This window comes from Cottoperca gobio, chromosome 1 (assembly GCF_900634415.1).
Source record: "Cottoperca gobio chromosome 1, fCotGob3.1, whole genome shotgun sequence".
In the NCBI taxonomy this organism is placed as follows: domain Eukaryota; kingdom Metazoa; phylum Chordata; class Actinopteri; order Perciformes; family Bovichtidae; genus Cottoperca; species Cottoperca gobio.
Window position 1 is genome coordinate 2,513,864 of NC_041355.1, and position 26,875 is coordinate 2,540,738.

The 26,875-nt window shown below is 43.4% G+C and overlaps 1 protein-coding gene across 1 annotated transcript; it reads left to right on the forward strand.

The window, feature by feature from the left end:
* The first annotated feature begins 1,848 nt into the window (after positions 1-1,848).
* Positions 1,849-25,253, forward strand: LOC115007132 (zinc finger protein 135-like). Its single transcript, XM_029429846.1, has 6 exons — positions 1,849-2,267; positions 2,409-3,401; positions 20,690-20,742; positions 24,680-24,736; positions 24,895-25,046; positions 25,133-25,253. Exons 1-6 carry the CDS (start codon positions 2,096-2,098, stop codon positions 25,251-25,253), a joined length of 1,548 nt encoding a protein of 515 aa, XP_029285706.1. The 5' UTR covers positions 1,849-2,095.
* Positions 25,254-26,875: the final 1,622 nt, after the last annotated feature.

Sequence of the window (26,875 nt, forward strand, 5' to 3'; positions counted from 1 at the left end):
TCTGACTTACAAAGCAATTACTGGTCAGGCTCCAGCATATCTTAAAGATCTCACAGTACCTTATAAACCAACTAGAGCATTGCGCTCCCAGACTGCAGGGTTACTTGTAGTTCCTAGAGTCTCTAAGAGTACAATGGGAGCCAGAGCCTTCAGCTATCAAGCTCCTCTCCAGTGGAACCAGCTTCCAGTTTGTGTTCGGGAGGCAGACACCCTCTCCACATTTAAGAGTAGACTAAAGAATTTCCTTTTTAATAAAGCTTATAGTTAGGGTTGGCTCAGGTTTGCCTTGGATCTGCCCCTAGTTGTGCTGCTATAGGGTTAGACTGCCGGGGGACACCTCTCTGCTCTCCTCCTTCTCTTCCTCTCTCCTCCCCTCCCTTTCTTCTTATCCCTCTCTATCTGTATGCATTTATGTAAATGTATGTTACTAACTCATCACCTGGGGCATCATCCCCGGAGTTTCTGTGTCTCTCATGTGGCAGGTTGCCACTGATAAAGTTTACGTCAGGATCAGGAATCGTGGCTGCGCCTGGTGCCCTGGTCCTGCCGGACAAACCGGGAAGCCTTTTTGACTTTATCCTGGATTCATCCATACTTTCTCTTTTTTGATCACAACATAATTTATGTCAAATGGATGTTGTATTTGTATTTGTACCAGGCGCGTGCGGTCAGGGGAGGTAGAGCCTCCTCCGTCATCATGAAAAGTAAAAACACAAATAACAATAAAATAAATGTTAATGTATATTTGTCCACTGGTCTGTGCTATAACTGCCTTTTCTGTATGATTCAAATAATTTGAACATTTTTATAGTCAAACTCGCTGAATGTGCGTATTCTCTGTTCAGATACAGGAGAGATGCGAGCTGAGGCAGCGACGACCTGAGACTCCCCTCGGATTGTGCAATCCCTTGCAAACTAGGTTGAGCGCATGCATTTGGCTGTTGCTATCTCTCTGTATGTCGCCAATATAATGTTTACAGACACTTTTATTGTGCGTCCTGACTTTCCACAGTCCAGTTACTGTATGTAATATAACGTTCTTTGTTGGCCAAATATGTACCTTACCTGTGTGTGTATAAATAATCCTGATATGAGATATGAAAAATAACTAGTAGTCAATGTTCATGCTGCCAAAAAAATGGTGAATAAGCTACTCAGTTGGGTTCATATATTTGTAAATCTGACTCTGAAAGAGTCAGTGCCTCCCCAGCCATGAACCTCACCGTACGTCACTGATTTGTACTATGTTGTTTATCCTGTACACACGACATCTATTGGCCGTCTGTTCGTCCTGGGAGAGGGATCTCTCATCAGTTGCTCTCCCTGAGGTTTCTTCCATTTTCCCCCTTTAATTGTTGGTTTCTTTTAGGAAGTTTTTCCTTATGCGATACGAGTGTCTAAGGACAGAAGGTGTCATATGCTGTACAGTCTGTAAAGCACACGAATGTGTAATTTGTAATATTGGGCTATAGGCTATAAATAAATTTGATTTGAATTTGATTTATCTAGAACATAATATTGTAGCTTATTCCTCTGTACCATAGCGCTCCAGCAATGAGCCACATTTTGTCACCTTCCTCCTCTGTAAACCTAAATAAAAAATGTGCCATCTTCGGCTTCAATTTAGTGACTTGTCTCGGTTTATCACATGTAGCAACCATCTTGTTCTGATAAGAAAAAAATCCATTGTCATGATTTTTGCAAATGCTGCTTTGTGTGAGAGAAGGATGAAAGTACCTGCATCGTGCACCCTTGGGGTTTCACTGAGCCAAAACTGTACAAGAGAAAGGAAGGCGAGGGTAGAGGGAGGTAACCTACTCCACTTCCTCCGTCCTTCTGCAGGAGAAATTCAGCGCTTCTCCTCGATAGATGATTCTAGTCCACCTTCCAACACAGTAGGTGGCGGTCATTCATTTTAACGCTGGTTGCCACCCGACGTAAAACCAACGAAGAAGAAGAAGAAGAAGCCATGCAGCAGAAGTCAACAGTACAGGCACTACTAGCGTGAGCTCAGCTCTCTGGATGTATGAAACTAGCAGGGAGACGATGTTGTAGTTGTTGCGTGGATGAATATTTGAGTTCTAGTTAAGCAACAATGTCTTCAGTTGAGTGTTTGAGAGAGTTTGTCAACGAGCGACTAAATGCTGCTGCTGAAGAAATATTCGGAGTTTTCCAAGAAGCTGTCGTCGAGTACGAGGCAGAGATCCATCGTCAGCGCAGACTGCTGGATGTCGTTTGGAAACCCGAAATAAAGTTACACAGGATAGGTGAGTAAAACGTAATAACACAAAACAGAGGAATTGTATGTATATTTAACCCCATGTGTTTTAATAGGTTAGGCTTACTGGTACTAATTTGCTCGCATGTCTGCAGTAGTATCCTATTCCTTTTGTTCTCTGTCCCTCCAGAGCTCCCACAGCAACATGTCTGTAAGGAGGAGGAGGTCCTCTCTGACCAGCAGCTCTGTATTCAGGAGAGGAACTCCAGTCTGGACCAAGAGGACCCAGAGCCTCCACAGATTAAAGAGGAGCAGGAGGAACTCTGCACCAGTCAGGAGGGAGAGCAGCTTGTACTGAAGCAGGAGACTGATACCTTTATGTTGACTCCTACTGATGAGGAAAGTGACCACCAGCTCCTCTCTCACAACTCTCATGTAGCTGAGAGCCAAGATCAGAAAGGAGGCAAGCATGGAGACTCAGGCTCAAGAAATGCAGAGACAAATCAACAGAATCTACATCACAAAAGCACAAGTCACAGTAACAATGTAGTCAACCCTAACCTGTCAGAGATGCACTGTGATACTCACACAGGTAAACAGCCTTTCAAATGTGACACATGTGGAAAAGGCTTTAAGATTAAATCATTACTAGAGAAACATCTGAGAATCCACACAGGTGAGAAGCCGTTTGCATGCAAAATATGTGAGAAAGCTTTTAGACTTAATGATCACTTGAAACAGCACATGAGAATCCACACAGGTGAGAAGCCATATTCTTGCAAAATATGTGAGAAAAAATTTATTGAGAAATCGTCATTGAACTGTCATATAAGAACCCACACAGGTGAGAAGCCGTTTGCATGCAAAACATGTGGGAAGGGATTTATTAGGAAATCAGCATTGAACTATCATATAAGAATCCACACAGGTGAGAAGCCATATTCTTGCAAAACATGTGGGAAGGGATTTGTTAAGAAATCAGCATTGAACTGTCATATGAGAATCCACACAGGTGAGAAGCCATATTCTTGCAAAACATGTGGGAGAGCTTTCAGAAAAAATGGTCACTTGAAAGGCCACATGAGAACCCACACAAGAGAGAAGCCATATTCCTGCAACACGTGTGGGAAAAGTTTCACTCAGAAATCAGCATTGACGTCTCATCATACAAGAATCCACACAGGTGAGAAACAATATTCAACTCAACTTCATTTATATTGCACCTTTCATACATACAGTACATTCATACATAGCGCCCAAAGTGCTTCACAGAGCAACACAGCACAGACAAGAAAAACTAAATGTATGCAACAATAAATGTAATTTTGTAGGGTGCTTTACGTGTGGGTGCAATGAGGCTTGACTTAAGCGTCCTCCCACTCTTACGATACCATCTTCGGCAACAAATGCATTCAACTTGTACAGATTAATGTCTTTGCTTCTTTTGTTTTAATCTCTTTATCTCATCTGAGAATGCTTCTTCTTGCACTAACTTGATAATAACAAGTTCTGCTTCTATACTTGTACATTTGTTGGTTCTTTCCTTTGAACCGTGGAATTATTTGTCATGCCTTTTCAATATACCAATTGCTCTTACTGTCCTTGACCAATCAGAGAATTTCTATAGGCGATCTATTAATGATCTGTCTTCCTTTGCCTTAGTGTTACACTCAACCGCCTTGCGAAGTTCAGGATCATCCTCCTTGATTTCTCCCACCTTGTGTTCTCTGTCAGGTAGTTCTTTTTGCCAAAGAAACTTTGGTCCACTTAACCAGTTGGAGGTCTGAAGTTGCTCTGCAGTCAAACCTCGAGAGGCATGATCTGCAGGATTGTTTTCAGAGGCAATGTAAGCCCATTGTTCAGGCTTTGTATTTGACTTGATTCTCTGTATGCGGTTTGCTACAAAGACTTGAAACCTTCTAACATCATTGTTTGTATATCCAAGAACAATTGTGGAATCCGTCCAAAAAGAACTCTTTTAAACCTTGGATTTCTAGTTCCTTCCGGAGCATGTCGCTGATTCGGACTGCAACAACTGCGGCCGAGAGTTCAAGTCTTGGTATAGTTGTAACCTTGGTTGGTGAAACTCTTGACTTTCCTATTACCAGACTACAATGGACTTCATCTAATTCGTTGATGACACGCAGGTAAGTACATTCTCCGTATCCAGAGACACTTGCGTCCGCAAAGTGGTGCAGCTCATATGTCTTGACATTGCCGAAACTTGATGGTACGAAGCATCTTTTTATTTATATTTCTGCCAGATTGGTTAGGTCTCTGACCCAGAACTCCCACTGAGGCCTTAGTTTTTCCGGAAGTTCCTCATCCCAGCCGATCTTGTCTCAGCACATTTGCTGGAGTATTTGTTTACCCAAAAGGACGAAAGGTGCCATGAAACCCAAGAGATCATAAACAGACGCTACTGTAGAGAGTACACCTCTTCTTGTTAGAGGATTAAGTTTTACTTGCACTCTGAATTTGAAAGAGTCTGATGTGATGCACCACTCTACTCCTAAAGCTCTCTCCATATGCGGTGAAGTCAAGGCCATGTTAAAATCTTTGGTTGTGGTGCGTTCTTCTTCTGGGATGGTTTCCATCACATTCTCACTGTTCGAAACAAACTTGTGGAGTCTTAGCTTTCCAGTGTGGCAAAGTTCTCTGGCTTCTTTCAGTTCGATGGCTTTCTTCTCAGTTTGAAAGCTCGCCAAACCATCGTCGACGTAAACATTTCTTCGAATGAAGCGAATGGCATCTTCACTAAACTGACCTTGGCCTTGTGCTGCCAGATGTTTAAGGCCGAAGTTGGCACAGCCAGGAGACGAGGCTGCTCCAAACAAATGGACCTTCATTCTGTAGATTGAGGTATTGTTTTCCAAGTTGCCACTCTCCCACCGTAGGAATCTTAAATAATCTTGATCTTCCCTTTTCACTTGAAACTGGTGGAACATTCTTTCAACATCACACATGGCTGCAATGGAATCTTGTCGAAAGCGGCACAAAACATCCACCAATGTGTTTAAGTCAGGACCGATGAGCAGATGGTCGTTGAGGGATGTCTCTTGATACTTAGCAGAACAGTCAAATACTACACGTATTTTTCCTGCTTTCTGTGGATGATAAATTCCATGATGAGGAATGTACCAAGCCGTATCTTTATCAATTTCTTCTTCAGGGACCTTCTCTGCATTTCCACGTGAAATGATGTCATCCATAAAGTTTACGTAGTCCTTGTAGTACTTTGGATCTTTCTTCAGTCTCCTTTTTAAGATTATTCAGGCGGTGTATCGCACATGTCTTGTTGTCCGGTAATTTCGGTCTTTCCCCTTTAAACGGTAATGGCATCTCATAGTGGCCATTTTCTTTGTGTGTGATGCTCTCTCTTAACGTTGACACTTGAGATCTTCTTGGGAAACAGGATCATCTTCTCCAATCCTTTCTGAGAAGTCTGATTCAAGGACTCTTAATATGTCTGAGGGACTTTGAGTCGGCTCACATAGTGTATTTCATTTTTGAGATTGAGAGAAGGTTCCACCTCTGGTGTCACTTGTTTCACTACTATACGATTGCTGATTCCAGTGGCGTCGCCATAATTTACACAGGGATTCCCATGGCCAATAATAATCTATCAAGGCTGACATTCTTTGCCAGATACTTCTCTTGGAAGTAAGGCTTGTGAGCAATTGTAACCAATGAGCAGACCTACTTCACAGTCTTGCAGAGGGGCAATCTCTTCTTGAAGATGCTCTAGATGGGACAAAACTCTTGCAGTTCCGTCTGTTGGTATGTGAGTTCTGTTGGCTGGAATAAACTCACGTGTGTAGACCAGTGGTAAAGGGATCTTCTTACCGGAGTAAAAGCCTCTAACTTGTAGGTGATTTACTCTTTGGGAGCTTACTACTGTGGACCTTGAGGTCATAGTAGAGAGCTTGAGCTTGACTGGTACTTTGTCTGCTTCCAAAGCCTCAGCTACTTCACGAAGCACAAAGGTTGTGTCACTTTGAGAATCCAGCCGTGCATATACAAGAATTTCTTCTGCTGGTTGCGTTGTGGATGAAAGCCAGACCGGAACTATAGCAGCCGTTTGTGTGTTAACTTCATCACAAATTACTCTATTTGAAGTAGCGGCTTTGGTCATTTCTTCGTGTTGTGTTGATTGAGGTCTTTCTGTGTACCTTTGAGTTGTACTTAGCTTTTGATTAGCCTTTGGTGGTCAATGTTCTTTGGTTCGATCCTCGTGCAAACAGGTAGGATGCCTTTTGCAGCACGCGTCACAAACACTCCTACTACTACAGCTCTTTGAGTGATGACCAGTCCTGAGACAACCAAAACATAGCTTTTCAGCTTGAATGAATTTAATTCGATCTGTAATTGTTTGCTCCATGAACATCCTGCATTTGTGCAACATATGCCCGATTGGGACTAGACTTACAATAGACTTACAGAAAATGCACGTAACAAAAGTCTTTTCATAGGAGCTTGTGGTCAGTGCCTTTGCTCCAAAGCTTTGCCGTCTTTGGACTTTTGTTTTTTTCCGTTTCAGTGACTGCAGTGATGTGATAGGGTTGCAGGCAATTTTTGCTTCTCTTGTCAGAAATTTGACAAATTGGCTGAAGGAGGGGAATTGGTTCATCTCTTCTTGTACTTCAATAACCTTGCAGTTCCATCTCGCAGTTAGCCAATCCGGTAACTTTGAAAGTATTTGCCTGTTTTCATTACAGTCATTTAAGATTTCCAATGACTTGATGTGGACCATGGCAGCCTCACAACTACGGAGAAAATCACCAAACTCTCTTAGCTCAAAGCTATCCTTAGACCCTATTTTGGGCCACGCATGGAGCTTGTCTCGGTAGGACTTCGCAATTGTAAAAGGATTACTATATCGCTCCTCCAAAATCTCCCATGCTGCAACATAGGCAGATTCAGTTCCGAGTAGAAAATAGCCATCGATTGCTTTCTGTGCTTGTCCACTTACATATCTACGAAGGTAGTATAGTTTCTCTTTATCTTGAATTCCTTTATGATCAATCAGAGTTTCAAAGGAGAGTTTCCAGTCGTTATATTTCAATGGATTCGCACTGAATACCGAAGCTTCAGGAACTGGAACTCTACTGGCAGTTAAAGCACCTGCTAGTGTCTTCACCAACTCTGCTGTGCTTTCATTTCAGGAGGTGACCACAGCTTGTGGAACAGGCCTTGTGGGAGTCCGCACTTGGTCATTTACCCCCATCTCATTCTTCAGCATGTCTTTCCACTCTTTTATGGAATCTTCTTGGTCATACACCCACATCCTTGCTTGTGCTGCATTGAGACTTTTCAATGCTTCCAAATGCTGTATTTTCATTCGTTTGTCCTCCAGAGTCTTCTGTAGAGCTACATGCTCTTCTTCCATTCTAGCTCTAATGTTTGCGTCCTCTTCCTCAACTGTGTGTACAACTTTTATAAGTTTGATAACAAACAAAGGAATTAGATTTATATATAATTCCATGTGTTTAAATATGAACTGGTATTAATTTGCTCCGTTGTCTGCATTCTTTTACTTTGCCACCACAGTAGTATTCTATTCCTTTTGTTCTCTGTCCCTCCAGAGCTCCCACAGCAACATGTCTGTAAGGAGGAGGAGGTTCTCTCTGACCAGCAGCTCTGTATTCAGGAGAGGAACTCCAGTCTGGACCAAGAGGACCAAGAGGACCCAGAGCCTTCACAGATTAAAGAGGAGCAGGAGGAACTCTGAACCAGTCAGGAGGGAGCGCAGCTTGTACTGAAGCAGGAGACTGATACCTTTTTATGTTGACTCCTACTGATGAGGAAAGTGACCACCAGCTCCTCTCTCACAACTCTCATGTAGCTGAGAGCAGAGATCAGAAAGGAGACAAGCATGGAGACTCGGGCTCAACTAGAACTGCAGAGCCAAATCAACAGAGTCTACATCACGAAAGGCACAAGTCACAGTAACAATGTAGACAACCCTCACCTGTCAGAGATGCACTGTGACACTCACACAGGTAAACAGCCTTTAAAATGTGACACGTGGAAAAGACTTTAAGTATAAATCATCACGAGAGAGACGTATAAGAACCCACACAGGTGAGAAGCCATATTCTTGTACAACATGCAAAAAGAAAATCCAGTCTAATGATACCTTGAAAGTCGTCATGAGAAAGCACATGGGGGGGGGGGGGGGAGGTGCATCACTGCAGCACTGCAGCACTGCAGCACAGAGGGTCCAGAGATTAAAGAGTAACAGGAGGAACTAAAAGGAGTTTGACACTCTTGACTTCAGGGTTACACTCTGTAATAAGTGTTGGATCACACACTATTTCTACACACTACCTCAGCAATGAGGTCACTGAGGTTATTTCTTCGTTAGAGGAAGATTGTATGTCTGTTTTGGGTTATTGGATTGCATGGCTGATTGTAGCAACACTGTTTATATAATTTGTTATTCTGCTGCATATTGTTTGAAGACTGACTGTAACATTATTGCTGGAAAGGCCAGAAGATATAGAAGCTTAAGGAGAACGTATTCATATCACACATGTTTGTTACCAAGGTAGAATGGTGCATCACATTTTACGGTTTGTAAATAATGAATGTGTGTATACATTGTCTTGAAGAGATGCTATCAAGTAATTAAAAAAAAAAGTATACCAATCAAATGTTAACATTCTTTAATATTTTCTTATTTGTTTTTACAGTTTTAATTTGTTTTTGTAAATGCATTTGTATGAACTTGGAGATAATGGTATGTGTTGTATTTCATGCCAAGTAATTACAATAAATGTATTTACTTCCCTTAAAGATCTCCTTTAAATCTCTCGCCTAATTTCTATTTCAGTTCTCTTGTATTTCACTTATTTTATACATAGAAATACACAATCAAAGAAGTTACAACTACATGAGCCATGTAAGTACTGGCTGCATATTTATGTACAGAGAAATGAGCTAAAATGGTAATTCAGCTTCACCAACAACAGCATGCTGATGGACCAGCATCATTAATGGGAAGTAGCTGGTAGACCAGCACCGCTGGTTTAGAGAGGCTTTCTAGCCCTCTCAGAGCGTACATTGATTTAATACTTTTTATTAGTTAGTAATTTCCAGTGTGTACTCTCTGGAATCTCCGCCCTCTGTGGTGCAAGCTGTTGACGGATTATATTTATATCCCAGTCAAAGTGGCGCTCATCAACGTAAATTCCATATCCAATAAGACTTTTATCCTCTTGCTTATTTCTTACTGGTGACAGAATTCGGGCTTAATGCTGGTGATCTTGTTCCACTTGTTGAACTCTTTTCCAACGATTATAACTTTTTCAGATCTAGACCCTCCAGCCGCGGAAGGGGGTGTAGCCGCTGTGTTTAAGAAACATTTTAACTGCCGCATACTGAACGCTGATCATTTCCCAAGCTTTGAGGTGCAATTAATTAAAACAGTCTAAATACATAAGACTTTGTCACTCAATTTGCGGACTTCCTCTTAAACACTATACACAACTTTGATCGACTTCTGATTCTTGGAGATTTTAATATTCATGTCTGCTGTCCTGCTAAGCCTCTTGTAAGTGAACTTATGCATCTGGTTGAGTCTTTAAATCTTGCTCTGCTTTCCACCGGACCTACTCATAACCTAGGCCCTCAGTTGACCTAGTGTTATCGTCTGGTTTTTCTGATCTGCAAAATGGAAATAATTGATGCTTGTCTGTCAGATCATTGTGCTGTTATAATTGATACATTATATTATCTATCCATCGTCTACCACTTATCCAGAGTCGGGTCGCGGGGGCAGCAGCTCCAGTAAGGAACCCTAAACTTCCCTTCTCCGGGCCACATCCGCCAGCTCCGACTGGGGGATCCCGAGGCGTTCCCAGGCCAGTGAGGAGATAAAATCTCTCCACCGAGTCCTGGGTCTTCCCCGAAGTCTGAACGTGCCTGGAACACCTCCCGAGGGAGGCGCCCAGTTGGCATCCTTACTAGATGCCCGAACCACCTCAACTGGCTCCTTTCAACGTAAAGGAGCAGCGGCTTTACTCAGATTCTCTCACGGATTACTGAACTTCTCACCCTATCTCTAAGGGAGACATCAGCCACCCGTCTGAGAAAACCCATTTCAGCCCCGCTTGTACCCGTGATCTCGTTCTTCGGTGACCCAGCCTTCATGACCATAGGTGAGGGTAGGAACGAAGATCGATCGGTAGATCGAAAGCTTTGCCTTCTGGTTCACCTCTCTTTTCGTCACAACGGTGCGTTAAAGAGAATGCAGTACCGCCCCCGCTGCTCCGATTCTCCGGCCAATCTCTCGCTCGTTCTTCCCCACACTCGTGAATAAGACCCCGAGGTACTTGAACTACTTCACTTGGGGTAAGGGCTCATTCCCTAGCCGGAAAAGGCAATCCACCGGTTTCCTGCTGAGAGCCATGGCCTCAGATTTTGAGGTGCTGATCTTCATCCCAACCGCTTCACACTCGGCGGCGAACTGATCCAGTGACTGCTGAAGGTCACAGACTGATGATGCCATAAGGACCACATCATCTACAAAGAGAAGCGATGAGATCCTCAGGCCACCGAACTGCAACCCCTGTCTTCCACGACTACGTCTCGATTTTCTATGCATGAAAATCACAAACAGGATTGGTGATAAAGCGCAGCCCTGGCGGAGGCCAACATTCACTGGGAACGAGTCCGACTTCCGAGTATCCGGACACAACTCTCGCTTTGGGCGTACAGGGATTAGATGGCCCTCCGAAGTGACCCCCTCACCCCATACTCCCGCCATACTCCCGCAGCCTCTCCCACAGTAACACGCGGGGGACCCGGTCATACGCCTTCTCCAGATCCACAAAACACATGTAGACCGGATGGACGTACTCCCAGGCCCTCTCCAGGATCCTTGGATCCGAGAGTGAAGAGTTGGTCCGTTGTTCCATGACCAGGACGGAATCCGCATTGCACCTCTTCAATGGGAGGTTCGACTATCGGCCGAACACTCCTTTCCAGCAGCTTGGAGTAGACTTTACCAGGGAGGTTGAGAAGTGTGATACCCCTGTAGTTGGCACACACTCTCTGGTCCCCCTTTTTGAATAGGGGAACCACCACCACGGTCTGCCATCCCCTATTACATTACAGTTAATTTAGCTGTCGCTTTTGTCCAAAGCGACTTACAATAAGTGCATACAATCATGAGGATACAACTCCGAACAACAAGAATATTCTAAGTACATTAGCTTCAAATTGATTTAATTATTTAGATGCAGTACAATAGCTTAAAAAAAGCCAAATGAGATGACAAGAGCCTGGACAAGAACATGCGTCACATTCTGAGTCAGTCGGGGACGAATCCTCCCGATGTTGTACAGAGTGTGTCTGCAGGAGCGGGATGTTGCAGCGATGTTGGCACTGAAGGACAGTTGGTCGTCCAGTGTCTCACCCAGATTCATTGCAGTTAAAGTCAGGGAAACAACCCAGGAGCCGATGTTGATGGTAAGGTCTTGGATGGGAAAAGCTGTTAGGACTTGTCAAGGTTGAGTTTCAAGTGGTGTGCAGCCATCCACTGAGAGATGTCTCCTGTCATCCCGAATTCAGAGGACCCTGTTTGTCTTCCGGCAGCGTTTCTGGTCGCCATCCATGGAGAAGGCGGTCAGGGAGTATGTGGCAGCCTGTCCAGTATGTGCACGCAACAAGTACTCACGTAAACCGCCATTGGGTCTTCTACGGCAAAAGAGACGCCGGCGGTACTTCTCTCTCAGGTGTTCCGGATCGATGGTTTCCCGAAAGATGTGGTGTCCGATCGAGGTCCTCAATTCGTTTCTCGTTTTTGAAAGGATTTTTGTGAGCTTCTGGGAGCTAAGGTCCGCTTTACGTCTGGATACCAACCACAATCCAACGGACAGTCTTGAGAGGCTGAATCAGGAGTTAGAGACTTCTCCCATCTCCCAGAACCCCACAACCTGGAGCAAGCACTTAGTCTGGGTTGAGTATGCCCATAATACTTTACCTGTCTCTTCTTCTGGTTTGTCCCCTTTCCAGTTTGTGTATGGGTATCAGTAACCTCTGTTTCCAGATTAGGAGTTGGAGGCCAGTGTTCCCTCAGCCCAAGCCATGGTTCTTCGTTGTCGTCAGATGTGGAGTCGGGCAAGACAAGCTCTCCTCCACAGCTCAGCCACCTACAAGAGGATGGCTGATAAGAGGAGAATCCCTGCGCCCAGATATACACTGGGACCTAAGTTGTGGTTGTCCACCAAGGACCTTCTGTTACAGGTGGAGTCTCGCAAGTTGGCTCCACGGTTTGTGGGTCCATTCCTTATCTCCAGGGTAATCAACCGAGTAGCGGTGAGGTTGCAATTACTACGGTCCATGCGAGTACAACCCACTTTTCACGTGTATCGAGTGAAACCTGTGAAGGAGAACCATTTGGGTCCCACAACTAAACCCCCACCTCCTTCTGATGAAGAGAAGGCAGAGTCGATAGAGAAAGCGCTCGTTCAAATCCATAGGTCAGATAACTTCACTGAAGAGGGCAAGAAAGGAAGGGAAATTAACAGAGCAGCTCATCATGGAATAATAATAATCAAGAAAAGAGATGATATGAACAGTACAACAGATGCTCCATCTACTTTTGAAAGAAATTAAGAGAGCAATATCTTATTTGGGACTAACATCTCCTGGGAAGGATGAAATCTGGTATGTACTGCGAAAACATTTAGGACATTTAGTATCTAGGAGGTTGCTAGGTTTTTATAACAAAGTATAGAAAGTGGGAAAATGACCAAAGGGTTGGAAAGAGGCAGTGATTATTCCTATTAGGAAAACAGGCCAGGACCCATCCAGTCCAATGAACTACAAGCCAATAGCTCTAACATCATTGTTTGCTGATGATGGGACCTTGTGGAAAAGAGGAAAGAACAGCAATCATAATATGGGAAAAATACAAGAGGCAGTTAATATGGTTGAAAAGTGGTCATATTTGTGGGGATTCAAGTTTTCAGTAGGAAAAACTAAAACAGTATTGTTCACCAGAAAAAGAGGGGTTGATGCACAGATAAAGATGTATGGACAACGGATAGAACGAGTGAAAGTTTTCAGATTTGTAGGTATGTGGTTGGATGCAGAGCTAACATGGAGTGAACATATTCATAAGATAAACACCAACAAGTGTAAAAAGATATTGAATGTAATGAGATGTCTAACAAGATCAGATTGAGGAACTAGCACGTGCTAGCTAGGTGGTGATGGCCTAGTGGTCTAGTGGTAAGGCTTCCAAACAGAACACAAAATCATTGTGAGTACAATACCAGGGCTGCCACCTTTGTACCCCTGAGCAAGGTACTTAACCCTGAGTTGCTCCAGGGGGACTGTCCCTGTAGTTAGTTCACTGTAAGTCGCTCTGGATAAGAGCGTCTGCTTAATGACCTGTAATGTAATGTAATGTAATAATGATGTAATGTAGCAGATAGGTTATAAAAAATATTTATCATCGCTGATTATATCAGTGTTAGATTATGGGTGTGTTTCTTATGGTTCCGCTCCAAAAACTTCATTAAAAAAGTTGGAGGTGGTACAAGCTCAAGGTTTGAGACTTTGTTGTGGTGCTTTCTAAACTACTCCAGTGTCTGCTCTACAGGTTGAGATGGGTGAAATGTCATTACCTATTAGACGCAAACAGTTGATGAAGCATTACTGGGCAAATATTCAAAGGCATTCTGAGATTCAACATCCAACTACAAAGATACTTCTCCCTTAAGGTAATTGTGGACACATTAGCCAAACATGCTCTTAAACATAAAGAAATCATGGACATTCCACTCAGTAAATCTGAAGCCAAAGGAATAATCAAAAGAAGCATAATTAAGGAGTGGCAACACAGTTGGGATACAGGAAACACAGGACTACAACTTTACGCATTACAGCGAGAAGTGTTCACTGTGAGGACAGCTGGAAGGAGCACTAAAGAGGAGAACAGCTTAACAAGGCTGAGAGTAGGACATACCAGACTTAATAAAACACTGCACTTCATAAGGAAACCTCCCTCAGGATTATGTGAGCACTGTCAAGTAGAGGAATCAGTGGAGCATGTCATTTTTCACTTTCAAAAATACTGTTGAGAACGAGAAACACAAAAAACAGAAATCAGGAAGCTTGGAGGGAAAGAACTGAGTCTTAAACATGTTTGGACATTGGGTTAGGGAGACTAGTCCAATATTTGAAATAAACTGAGTTTATCAATATAATTGAATTTACGGTGAAGTGTATTCTTCTTCTTTCTTTCATTTAAGGAATAGATGATTCTACCCTTCTAGTCTAGTCCATCCTCTAACACAGTAGGTGGCGGTAATTCATCTTAACACTGGTTACAACCCTGCCGTAAAACCAACGAAGAAGAAGAAGAAGCCATGCAGCGGAAGTTAACAGTACAGGCACTATTAGCGTTAGCTCAGCTCTCTGGATGTATGAAACTAGCAGGGAGACGAGGTTGTAGTCGTTGCGTGGATGAATATTTGACTTCTAGTTAAGCAACAATGTCTTCAGTTGAGTGTTTGAGAGAGTTTGTCAACGAGCGACTAAATGCTGCTGCTGAAGAAATATTCGGAGTTTTCCAAGAAGCTGTCGTCGAGTACGAGGCAGAGATCCATCGTCAGCGCAGACTGCTGGATGTCGTTTGGAAACCCGAAATAAAGTTACACAGGATAGGTGAGTAAAACGTAATAACACAAAACAGAGGAATTGTATGTATATTTAACCCCATGTGTTTTAATAGGTTACGGTTACTGGTACTAATTTGCTCGCATGTCTGCAGTAGTATCCTGATTCCTTTTGTTCTCTGTCCCTCCAGAGCTCCCACAGCAACATGTCTGTAAGGAGGAGGAGGTCCTCTCTGACCAGCAGCTCTGTATTCAGGAGAGGAACTCCAGTCTGGACCAAGAGGACCCAGAGCCTCCACAGATTAAAGAGGAGCAGGAGGAACTCTGCACCAGTCAGGAGGGAGAGCAGCTTGTACTGAAGCAGGAGACTGATACCTTTATGTTGACTCCTACTGATGAGGAAAGTGACCACCAGCTCCTCTCTCACAACTCTCATGTAGCTGAGAGCCAAGATCAGAAAGGAGGCAAGCATGGAGACTCAGGCTCAACTAGAACTGCAGAGCCAAATGAACAGAATCTACATCACGAAAGCACAAGTCACAGTAACAATGTAGACAACCCTCACCTGTCAGAGATGCACTGTGATACTCACACAGGTAAACTGCCTTTCAAATGTGACACATGTGGTAAAGACTTTAAGATTAAATCATTACTAGAGAAACATCTGAGAATCCACACAGGTGAGAGGCCGTTTGCATGCAAAATATGTGAGAAAGCTTTTAGACTTAATGATCACTTGAAACAGCACATGAGAATCCACACAGATGAGATGCCATATTCTTGCAAAATATGTGAGAAAAAATTTATTGAGAAATCATCATTGAACTGTCATATAAGAACCCACACAGGTGAGAAGCTGTTTGCATGCAAAACATGTGGGAAAGCTTTCAGAAATAATAGTCACTTGACAATCCACACGAGAATCCACACAGGTGAGAAGCCATATTCTTGCAAAATATGTGAGAAAAAATTTATTGAGAAATCATCATTGAACTGTCATATAAGAATCCACACAGGTGAGAAGCCATATTCTTGCAAAATATGTGAGAAAAAATTTATTGAGAAATCATCATTGAACTGTCATATAAGAATCCACACAGGTGAGAAGCCGTTTGCATGCAAAACATGTGGGAAGGGATTTATTAGGAAATCAGCATTGAACTGTCATATAAGAATCCACACAGGTGAGAAGCCATATTCTTGCAAAATATGTGAGAAAAAATTTATTGAGAAATCATCATTGAACTATCATATAAGAATCCACACAGGTGAGAAGCCATATTCTTGCAAAACATGTGGGAAAGCTTTTAGATTTCGTGGTGGCTTGACATGCCACATGAGAACCCACACAGGGGAGAAGCCATATTCCTGCAACACGTGTGGGAAAAGTTTCACTTGGAAATCAGCATTGACGTCTCATCATACAAGAATCCACACAGGTGAGAAACAATATTCAACTCAACTTCATTTATATTGCACCTTTCATACATACAGTACATTCATACATAGCGCCCAAAGTGCTTCACAGAGCAACACAGCACAGACAAGAACAAATAAATGTATGCAACAATAAATGTAATTTTGTAGGGTGCTTTACGTGTGGGTGCAATGAGGCTTGACTTAAGCGTCCTCCCACTCTTACGATACCATCTTCGGCAACAAATGCATTCAACTTGTACAGATTAATGTCTTTGCTTCTTTTGTTTTAATCTCTTTATCTCATCTGAGAATGCTTCTTCTTGCACTAACTTGATAATAACAAGTTCTGCTTCTATACTTGTACATTTGTTGGTTCTTTCCTTTGAACCGTGGAATTATTTGTCATGCCTTTTCAATCTACCAATTGCTCTTACTGTCCTTGACCAATCAGAGAATTTCTATAGGCGATCTATTAATGATCTGTCTTCCTTTGCCTTAGTGTTACACTCAACCGCCTTGCGAAGTTCAGGATCATCCTCCTTGATTTCTCCCACCTTGTGTTCTCTGTCAGGTAGTTCTTTTTGCCAAAGAAACTTTGGTCCACTTAACCAGTTGGAGGTCTGAAGTTGCTCTGCAGTCAAACCTCGAGAGGCATGATCTGCAGGATTGTTTTCAGAGGCAATGTAAGCCCATTGTTCAGGCTTTGTATTTGACTTGATTCTCTGTATGCGGTTTGCTACAAAGACTTGAAACCTTCTAACATCATTGTTTGTATATCCAAGAACAATTGTGGAATCCGTCCAAAAAGAACTCTTTTAAACCTTGGATTTCTAGTTCCTTCCGGAGCATGTCGCTGATTCGGACTGCAACAACTGCGGCCGAGAGTTCAAGTCTTGGTATAGTTGTAACCTTGGTTGGTGAAACTCTTGACTTTCCTATTACCAGACTACAATGGACTTCATCTAATTCGTTGATGACACGCAGGTAAGTACATTCTCCGTATCCAGAGACACTTGCGTCCGCAAAGTGGTGCAGCTCATATGTCTTGACATTGCCGAAACTTGATGGTACGAAGCATCTTTTTATTTATATTTCTGCCAGATTGGTTAGGTCTCTGACCCAGAACTCCCACTGAGGCCTTAGTTTTTCCGGAAGTTCCTCATCCCAGCCGATCTTGTCTCAGCACATTTGCTGGAGTATTTGTTTACCCAAAAGGACGAAAGGTGCCATGAAACCCAAGAGATCATAAACAGACGCTACTGTAGAGAGTACACCTCTTCTTGTTAGAGGATTAAGTTTTACTTGCACTCTGAATTTGAAAGAGTCTGATGTGATGCACCACTCTACTCCTAAAGCTCTCTCCATATGCGGTGAAGTCAAGGCCATGTTAAAATCTTTGGTTGTGGTGCGTTCTTCTTCTGGGATGGTTTCCATCACATTCTCACTGTTCGAAACAAACTTGTGGAGTCTTAGCTTTCCAGTGTGGCAAAGTTCTCTGGCTTCTTTCAGTTCGATGGCTTTCTTCTCAGTTTGAAAGCTCGCCAAACCATCGTCGACGTAAACATTTCTTCGAATGAAGCGAATGGCATCTTCACTAAACTGACCTTGGCCTTGTGCTGCCAGATGTTTAAGGCCGAAGTTGGCACAGCCAGGAGACGAGGCTGCTCCAAACAAATGGACCTTCATTCTGTAGATTGAGGTATTGTTTTCCAAGTTGCCACTCTCCCACCGTAGGAATCTTAAATAATCTTGATCTTCCCTTTTCACTTGAAACTGGTGGAACATTCTTTCAACATCACACATGGCTGCAATGGAATCTTGTCGAAAGCGGCACAAAACATCCACCAATGTGTTTAAGTCAGGACCGATGAGCAGATGGTCGTTGAGGGATGTCTCTTGATACTTAGCAGAACAGTCAAATACTACACGTATTTTTCCTGCTTTCTGTGGATGATAAATTCCATGATGAGGAATGTACCAAGCCGTATCTTTATCAATTTCTTCTTCAGGGACCTTCTCTGCATTTCCACGTGAAATGATGTCATCCATAAAGTTTACGTAGTCCTTGTAGTACTTTGGATCTTTCTTCAGTCTCCTTTTTAAGATTATTCAGGCGGTGTATCGCACATGTCTTGTTGTCCGGTAATTTCGGTCTTTCCCCTTTAAACGGTAATGGCATCTCATAGTGGCCATTTTCTTTGTGTGTGATGCTCTCTCTTAACGTTGACACTTGAGATCTTCTTGGGAAACAGGATCATCTTCTCCAATCCTTTCTGAGAAGTCTGATTCAAGGACTCTTAATATGTCTGAGGGACTTTGAGTCGGCTCACATAGTGTATTTCATTTTTGAGATTGAGAGAAGGTTCCACCTCTGGTGTCACTTGTTTCACTACTATACGATTGCTGATTCCAGTGGCGTCGCCATAATTTACACAGGGATTCCCATGGCCAATAATAATCTATCAAGGCTGACATTCTTTGCCAGATACTTCTCTTGGAAGTAAGGCTTGTGAGCAATTGTAACCAATGAGCAGACCTACTTCACAGTCTTGCAGAGGGGCAATCTCTTCTTGAAGATGCTCTAGATGGGACAAAACTCTTGCAGTTCCGTCTGTTGGTATGTGAGTTCTGTTGGCTGGAATAAACTCACGTGTGTAGACCAGTGGTAAAGGGATCTTCTTACCGGAGTAAAAGCCTCTAACTTGTAGGTGATTTACTCTTTGGGAGCTTACTACTGTGGACCTTGAGGTCATAGTAGAGAGCTTGAGCTTGACTGGTACTTTGTCTGCTTCCAAAGCCTCAGCTACTTCACGAAGCACAAAGGTTGTGTCACTTTGAGAATCCAGCCGTGCATATACAAGAATTTCTTCTGCTGGTTGCGTTGTGGATGAAAGCCAGACCGGAACTATAGCAGCCGTTTGTGTGTTAACTTCATCACAAATTACTCTATTTGAAGTAGCGGCTTTGGTCATTTCTTCGTGTTGTGTTGATTGAGGTCTTTCTGTGTACCTTTGAGTTGTACTTAGCTTTTGATTAGCCTTTGGTGGTCAATGTTCTTTGGTTCGATCCTCGTGCAAACAGGTAGGATGCCTTTTGCAGCACGCGTCACAAACACTCCTACTACTACAGCTCTTTGAGTGATGACCAGTCCTGAGACAACCAAAACATAGCTTTTCAGCTTGAATGAATTTAATTCGATCTGTAATTGTTTGCTCCATGAACATCCTGCATTTGTGCAACATATGCCCGATTGGGACTAGACTTACAATAGACTTACAGAAAATGCACGTAACAAAAGTCTTTTCATAGGAGCTTGTGGTCAGTGCCTTTGCTCCAAAGCTTTGCCGTCTTTGGACTTTTGTTTTTTCCGTTTCAGTGACTGCAGTGATGTGATAGGGTTGCAGGCAATTTTTGCTTCTCTTGTCAGAAATTTGACAAATTGGCTGAAGGAGGGGAATTGGTTCATCTCTTCTTGTACTTCAATAACCTTGCAGTTCCATCTCGCAGTTAGCCAATCCGGTGACTTTGAAAGTATTTGCCTGTTTTCATTACAGTCATTTAAGATTTCCAATGCCTTGATGTGGACCATGGCAGCCTCACAACTACGGAGAAAATCACCAAACTCTCTTAGCTCAAAGCTATCCTTAGACCCTATTTTGGGCCACGCATGGAGCTTGTCTCGGTAGGACTTCGCAATTGTAAAAGGATTACTATATCGCTCCTCCAAAATCTCCCATGCTGCAACATAGGCAGATTCAGTTCCGAGTAGAAAATAGCCATCGATTGCTTTCTGTGCTTGTCCACTTACATATCTACGAAGGTAGTATAGTTTCTCTTTATCTTGAATTCCTTTATGATCAATCAGAGTTTCAAAGGAGAGTTTCCAGTCGTTATATTTCAATGGATTCGCACTGAATACCGAAGCTTCAGGAACTGGAACTCTACTGGCAGTTAAAGCACCTGCTAGTGTCTTCACCAACTCTGCTGTGCTTTCATTTCAGGAGGTGACCACAGCTTGTGGAACAGGCCTTGTGGGAGTCCGCACTTGGTCATTTACCCCCATCTCATTCTTCAGCATGTCTTTCCACTCTTTTATGGAATCTTCTTGGTCATACACCCACATCCTTGCTTGTGCTGCATTGAGACTTTTCAATGCTTCCAAATGCTGTATTTTCATTCGTTTGTCCTCCAGAGTCTTCTGTAGAGCTACATGCTCTTCTTCCATTCTAGCTCTAATGTTTGCGTCCTCTTCCTCGACTGTGTGTACAACTTTTATAAGTTTGATAACAAACAAAGGAATTAGATTTATATATAATTCCATGTGTTTAAATATGAACTGGTATTAATTTGCTCCGTTGTCTGCATTCTTTTACTTTGCCACCACAGTAGTATTCTATTCCTTTGTTCTCTGTCCCTCCAGAGCTCCCACAGCAACATGTCTGTAAGGATCAGGAGGTCCTCTCTGACCAGCAGCTCTGTATTCAGGAGAGGAACTCCAGTCTGGACCAAGAGGACCCAGAGCCTCCACAGATTAAAGAGGAGCAGGAGGAACTCTGCACCAGTCAGGAGGGAGAGCAGCTTGTACTGAAGCAGGAGACTGATACCTTTATGTTGACTCCTACTGATGAGGAAAGTGACCACCAGCTCCTCTCTCACAACTCTCATGTAGCTGAGAGCCAAGATCAGAAAGGAGGCAAGCATGGAGACTCAGGCTCAACTAGAACTGCAGAGCCAAATGAACAGAATCTACATCACGAAAGCACAAGTCACAGTAACAATGTAGACAACCCTCACCTGTCAGAGATGCACTGTGATACTCACACAGGTAAACAGCCTTTAAAATGTGACACATGTGGTAAAGACTTTAAGTATAAATCATCACGAGAGAGACTTATAAGAACCCACACAGGTGAGAAGCCATATTCTTGTACAACATGCAAAAAGAAAATCCAGTCTAATGATACCTTGAAAGTCGTCATGAGAAAGCACATGGGGGGGGGGGGAGGTGCATCACTGCAGCACTGCAGCACAGAGGTTCCAGAGATTAAAGAGTAACAGGAGGAACTAAAAGGAGTTTGACACTCTTGACTTCAGGGTTACACTCTGTAATAAGTGTTGGATCACACACTATTTCTACACACTACCTCAGCAATGAGGTCACTGAGGTTATTTCTTCGTTAGAGGAAGATTGTATGTTTTTTTTGGGTTATTGGATTGCATGGCTGATTGTAGCAACACTGTTTATATAATTTGTTATTCTGCTGCATATTGTTTGAAGACTGACTGTAACATTATTGCTGGAAAGGCCAGAAGATATAGAAGCTTAAGGAGAACGTATTCATATCACACATGTTTGTTACCAAGGTAGAATGGTGCATCACATTTTACGGTTTGTAAATAATGAATGTGTGTACATTGTCTTGAAGAGATGCTATCAAGTAATTAAAAAAAAAAGTATACCAATCAAATGTTAACGTTCTTTAATATTTTCTTATTTGTTTTTACAGTTTTAATTTGTTTTTGTAAATGCATTTGTATGAACATGGAGATAATGGTATGTGTTGTATTTCATGCCAAGTAATTACAATAAATGTATTTACTTCCCTTAAAGATCTCCTTTATATCTCTCGCCTAATTTCTATTTCAGTTCTCTTGTATTTCACTTATTTTATACATAGAAACACAATCAAAGAAGTTACAACTACACGGGCCATGTAAGTACTGGCTGCATATTTATGTACAGAGAAATGAGCTAAAATGGTAATTCAGCTTCACCAGCAACAGCAGGCTGATGGACCAGCATCATTAATGGGAAGTAGCTGGTAGACCAGCACCGCTGGTTTAGAGAGGCTTTCTAGCCCTCTCAGAGTGTACATTGATTTAATACTTTTTATTAGTTAGTAATTTCCAGTGTGTACTCTCTGGAATCTCCGCCCTCTGTGGTGCAAGCTGTTGACGGATTATATTTATATCCCAGTCAAAGTGGCGCTCATCAACGTAAATTCCATATCCAATAAGACTTTTATCCTCTTGCTTATTTCTTACTGGTGACAGAATTCGGGCTTAATGCTGGTGATCTTGTTCCACTTGTTGAACTCTTTTCCAACGATTATAACTTTTTCAGATCTAGACCCTCCAGCCGCGGAAGGGGGTGTAGCCGCTGTGTTTAAGAAACATTTTAACTGCCGCATACTGAACGCTGATCATTTCCCAAGCTTTGAGGTGCAATTAATTAAAACAGTCTAAATACATAAGACTTTGTCACTCAATTTGCGGACTTCCTCTTAAACACTATACACAACTTTGATCGACTTCTGATTCTTGGAGATTTTAATATTCATGTCTGCTGTCCTGCTAAGCCTCTTGTAAGTGAACTTATGCATCTGGTTGAGTCTTTAAATCTTGCTCTGCTTTCCACCGGACCTACTCATAACCTAGGCCCTCAGTTGACCTAGTGTTATCGTCTGGTTTTTCTGATCTGCAAAATGGAAATAATTGATGCTTGTCTGTCAGATCATTGTGCTGTTATAATTGATACATTATATTATCCATCCATCGTCTACCACTTATCCAGAGTCGGGTCGCGGGGGCAGCAGCTCCAGTAAGGAACCCTAAACTTCCCTTCTCCGGGCCACATCCGCCAGCTCCGACTGGGGGATCCCGAGGCGTTCCCAGGCCAGTGAGGAGATAAAATCTCTCCACCGAGTCCTGGGTCTTCCCCGAAGTCTGAACGTGCCTGGAACACCTCCCGAGGGAGGCGCCCAGTTGGCATCCTTACTAGATGCCCGAACCACCTCAACTGGCTCCTTTCAACGTAAAGGAGCAGCGGCTTTACTCAGATTCTCTCACGGATTACTGAACTTCTCACCCTATCTCTAAGGGAGACATCAGCCACCCGTCTGAGAAAACCCATTTCAGCCCCGCTTGTACCCGTGATCTCGTTCTTCGGTGACCCAGCCTTCATGACCATAGGTGAGGGTAGGAACGAAGATCGATCGGTAGATCGAAAGCTTTGCCTTCTGGTTCACCTCTCTTTTCGTCACAACGGTGCGTTAAAGAGAATGCAGTACCGCCCCCGCTGCTCCGATTCTCCGGCCAATCTCTCGCTCGTTCTTCCCCACACTCGTGAATAAGACCCCGAGGTACTTGAACTACTTCACTTGGGGTAAGGGCTCATTCCCTAGCCGGAAAAGGCAATCCACCGGTTTCCTGCTGAGAGCCATGGCCTCAGATTTTGAGGTGCTGATCTTCATCCCAACCGCTTCACACTCGGCGGCGAACTGATCCAGTGACTGCTGAAGGTCACAGACTGATGATGCCATAAGGACCACATCATCTACAAAGAGAAGCGATGAGATCCTCAGGCCACCGAACTGCAACCCCTGTCTTCCACGACTACGTCTCGATTTTCTATGCATGAAAATCACAAACAGGATTGGTGATAAAGCGCAGCCCTGGCGGAGGCCAACATTCACTGGGAACGAGTCCGACTTCCGAGTATCCGGACACAACTCTCGCTTTGGGCGTACAGGGATTAGATGGCCCTCCGAAGTGACCCCCTCACCCCATACTCCCGCCATACTCCCGCAGCCTCTCCCACAGTAACACGCGGGGGACCCGGTCATACGCCTTCTCCAGATCCACAAAACACATGTAGACCGGATGGACGTACTCCCAGGCCCTCTCCAGGATCCTTGGATCCGAGAGTGAAGAGTTGGTCCGTTGTTCCATGACCAGGACGGAATCCGCATTGCACCTCTTCAATGGGAGGTTCGACTATCGGCCGAACACTCCTTTCCAGCAGCTTGGAGTAGACTTTACCAGGGAGGTTGAGAAGTGTGATACCCCTGTAGTTGGCACACACTCTCTGGTCCCCCTTTTTGAATAGGGGAACCACCACCACGGTCTGCCATCCCCTATTACATTACAGTTAATTTAGCTGTCGCTTTTGTCCAAAGCGACTTACAATAAGTGCAAACAATCATGAGGATACAACTCCGAACAACAAGAATATTCTAAGTACATTAGCTTCAAATTGATTTAATTATTTAAATGCAGTACAATAGCTTAAAAAAAGCCAAATGAGATGACAAGAGCCTGGACAAGAACATGCGTCACATTCTGAGTCAGTCGGGGACGAATCCTCCCGATGTTGTACAGAGTGTGTCTGCAGGAGCGGGATGTTGCAGCGATGTTGGCACTGAAGGACAGTTGGTCGTCCAGTGTCTCACCCAGATTCATTGCAGTTAAAGTCAGGGAAACAACCCAGGAGCCGATGTTGATGGTAAGGTCTTGGATGGGAAAAGCTGTTAGGACTTGTCAAGGTTGAGTTTCAAGTGGTGTGCAGCCATCCACTGAGAGATGTCTCCTGTCATCCCGAATTCAGAGGACCCTGTTTGTCATCCGGCAGCGTTTCTGGTCGCCATCCATGGAGAAGGCAGTCAGGGAGTATGTGGCGGCCTGTCCAGTATGTGCACGCAACAAGTACTCACGTAAACCGCCATTGGGTCTTCTACGGCAAAAGAGACGCCGGCGGTACTTCTCTCTCAGGTGTTCCGGATCGATGGTTTCCCGAAAGATGTGGTGTCCGATCGAGGTCCTCAATTCGTTTCTCGTTTTTGAAAGGATTTTTGTGAGCTTCTGGGAGCTAAGGTCCGCTTTACGTCTGGATACCAACCACAATCCAACGGACAGTCTGAGAGGCTGAATCAGGAGTTAGAGACTTCTCCCATCTCCCAGAACCCCACAACCTGGAGCAAGCACTTAGTCTGGGTTGAGTATGCCCATAATACTTTACCTGTCTCTTCTTCTGGTTTGTCCCCTTTCCAGTTTGTGTATGGGTATCAGTAACCTCTGTTTCCAGATTAGGAGTTGGAGGCCAGTGTTCCCTCAGCCCAAGCCATGGTTCTTCGTTGTCGTCAGATGTGGAGTCGGGCAAGACAAGCTCTCCTCCACAGCTCAGCCACCTACAAGAGGATGGCTGATAAGAGGAGAATCCCTGCGCCCAGATATACACTGGGACCTAAGTTGTGGTTGTCCACCAAGGACCTTCTGTTACAGGTGGAGTCTCGCAAGTTGGCTCCACGGTTTGTGGGTCCATTCCTTATCTCCAGGGTAATCAACCGAGTAGCGGTGAGGTTGCAATTACTACGGTCCATGCGAGTACAACCCACTTTTCACGTGTATCGAGTGAAACCTGTGAAGGAGAACCATTTGGGTCCCACAACTAAACCCCCACCTCCTTCTGATGAAGAGAAGGCAGAGTCGATAGCGAAAGCGCTCGTTCAAATCCATAGGTCAGATAACTTCACTGAAGAGGGCAAGAAAGGAAGGGAAATTAACAGAGCAGCTCATCCTGGAATAATAATAATCAAGAAAAGAGATGATATGAACAGTACAACAGATGCTCCATCTACTTTTGAAAGAAATTAAGAGAGCAATATCTTATTTGGGACTAACATCTCCTGGGAAGGATGAAATCTGGTATGTACTGCGAAAACATTTAGGACATTTAGTATCTAGGAGGTTGCTAGGTTTTTATAACAAAGTATAGAAAGTGGGAAAATGACCAAAGGGTTGGAAAGAGGCAGTGATTATTCCTATTAGGAAAACAGGCCAGGACCCATCCAGTCCAATGAACTTCAAGCCAATAGCTCTAACATCATTGTTTGCTGATGATGGGACCTTGTGGAAAAGAGGAAAGAACAGCAATCATAATATGGGAAAAATACAAGAGGCAGTTAATGTGGTTGAAAAGTGGTCATATTTGTGGGGATTCAAGTTTTCAGTAGGAAAAACTAAAACAGTATTGTTCACCAGAAAAAGAGGGGTTGATGCACAGATAAAGATGTATGGACAACGGATAGAACGAGTGAAAGTTTTCAGATTTGTAGGTATGTGGTTGGATGCAGAGCTAACATGGAGTGAACATATTCATAAGATAAACACCAACAAGTGTAAAAAGATATTGAATGTAATGAGATGTCTAACAAGATCTGATTGAGGAACTAGCACGTGCTAGCTAGGTGGTGATGGCCTAGTGGTTTAGTGGTAAGGCTTCCAAACAGAACACAAAATCATTGTGAGTACAATACCAGGGCTGCCACCTTTGTACCCCTGAGCAAGGTACTTAACCCTGAGTTGCTCCAGGGGGACTGTCCCTGTAGTTAGTTCACTGTATGTCGCTCTGGATAAGAGCGTCTGCTTAATGACCTGTAATGTAATGTAATGTAATAATGATGTAATGTAGCAGATAGGTTATAAAAAATATTTATCATCGCTGATTATATCAGTGTTAGATTATGGGTGTGTTTCTTATGGTTCCGCTCCAAAAACTTCATTAAAAAAGTTGGAGGTGGTACAAGCTCAAGGTTTGAGACTTTGTTGTGGTGCTTTCTAAACTACTCCAGTGTCTGCTCTACAGGTTGAGATGGGTGAAATGTCATTACCTATTAGACGCAAACAGTTAATGAAGCATTACTGGGCAAATATTCAAAGGCATTCTGAGATTCAACATCCAACTACAAAGATACTTCTCCCTTAAGGTAATTGTGGACACATTAGCCAAACATGCTCTTAAACATAAAGAAATCATGGACATTCCACT

Excerpts from the sequence above, each read along its gene's own strand:
- LOC115007132 (XM_029429846.1), top strand. The coding sequence starts at position 2,096 with ATGTCTTCAGTTGAGTGTTTGAGAGAGTTTGTCAACGAGCGACTAAAT. Across the intron at positions 20,743-24,679 it reads AGGTCCTCTCTGACCAGCAG|CGTTTCTGGTCGCCATCCAT; the intron begins CTCTGTATTCAG and ends GTCATCCGGCAG. Across the intron at positions 25,047-25,132 it reads AAGCACTTAGTCTGGGTTGA|ATTAGGAGTTGGAGGCCAGT; the intron begins GTATGCCCATAA and ends CTCTGTTTCCAG.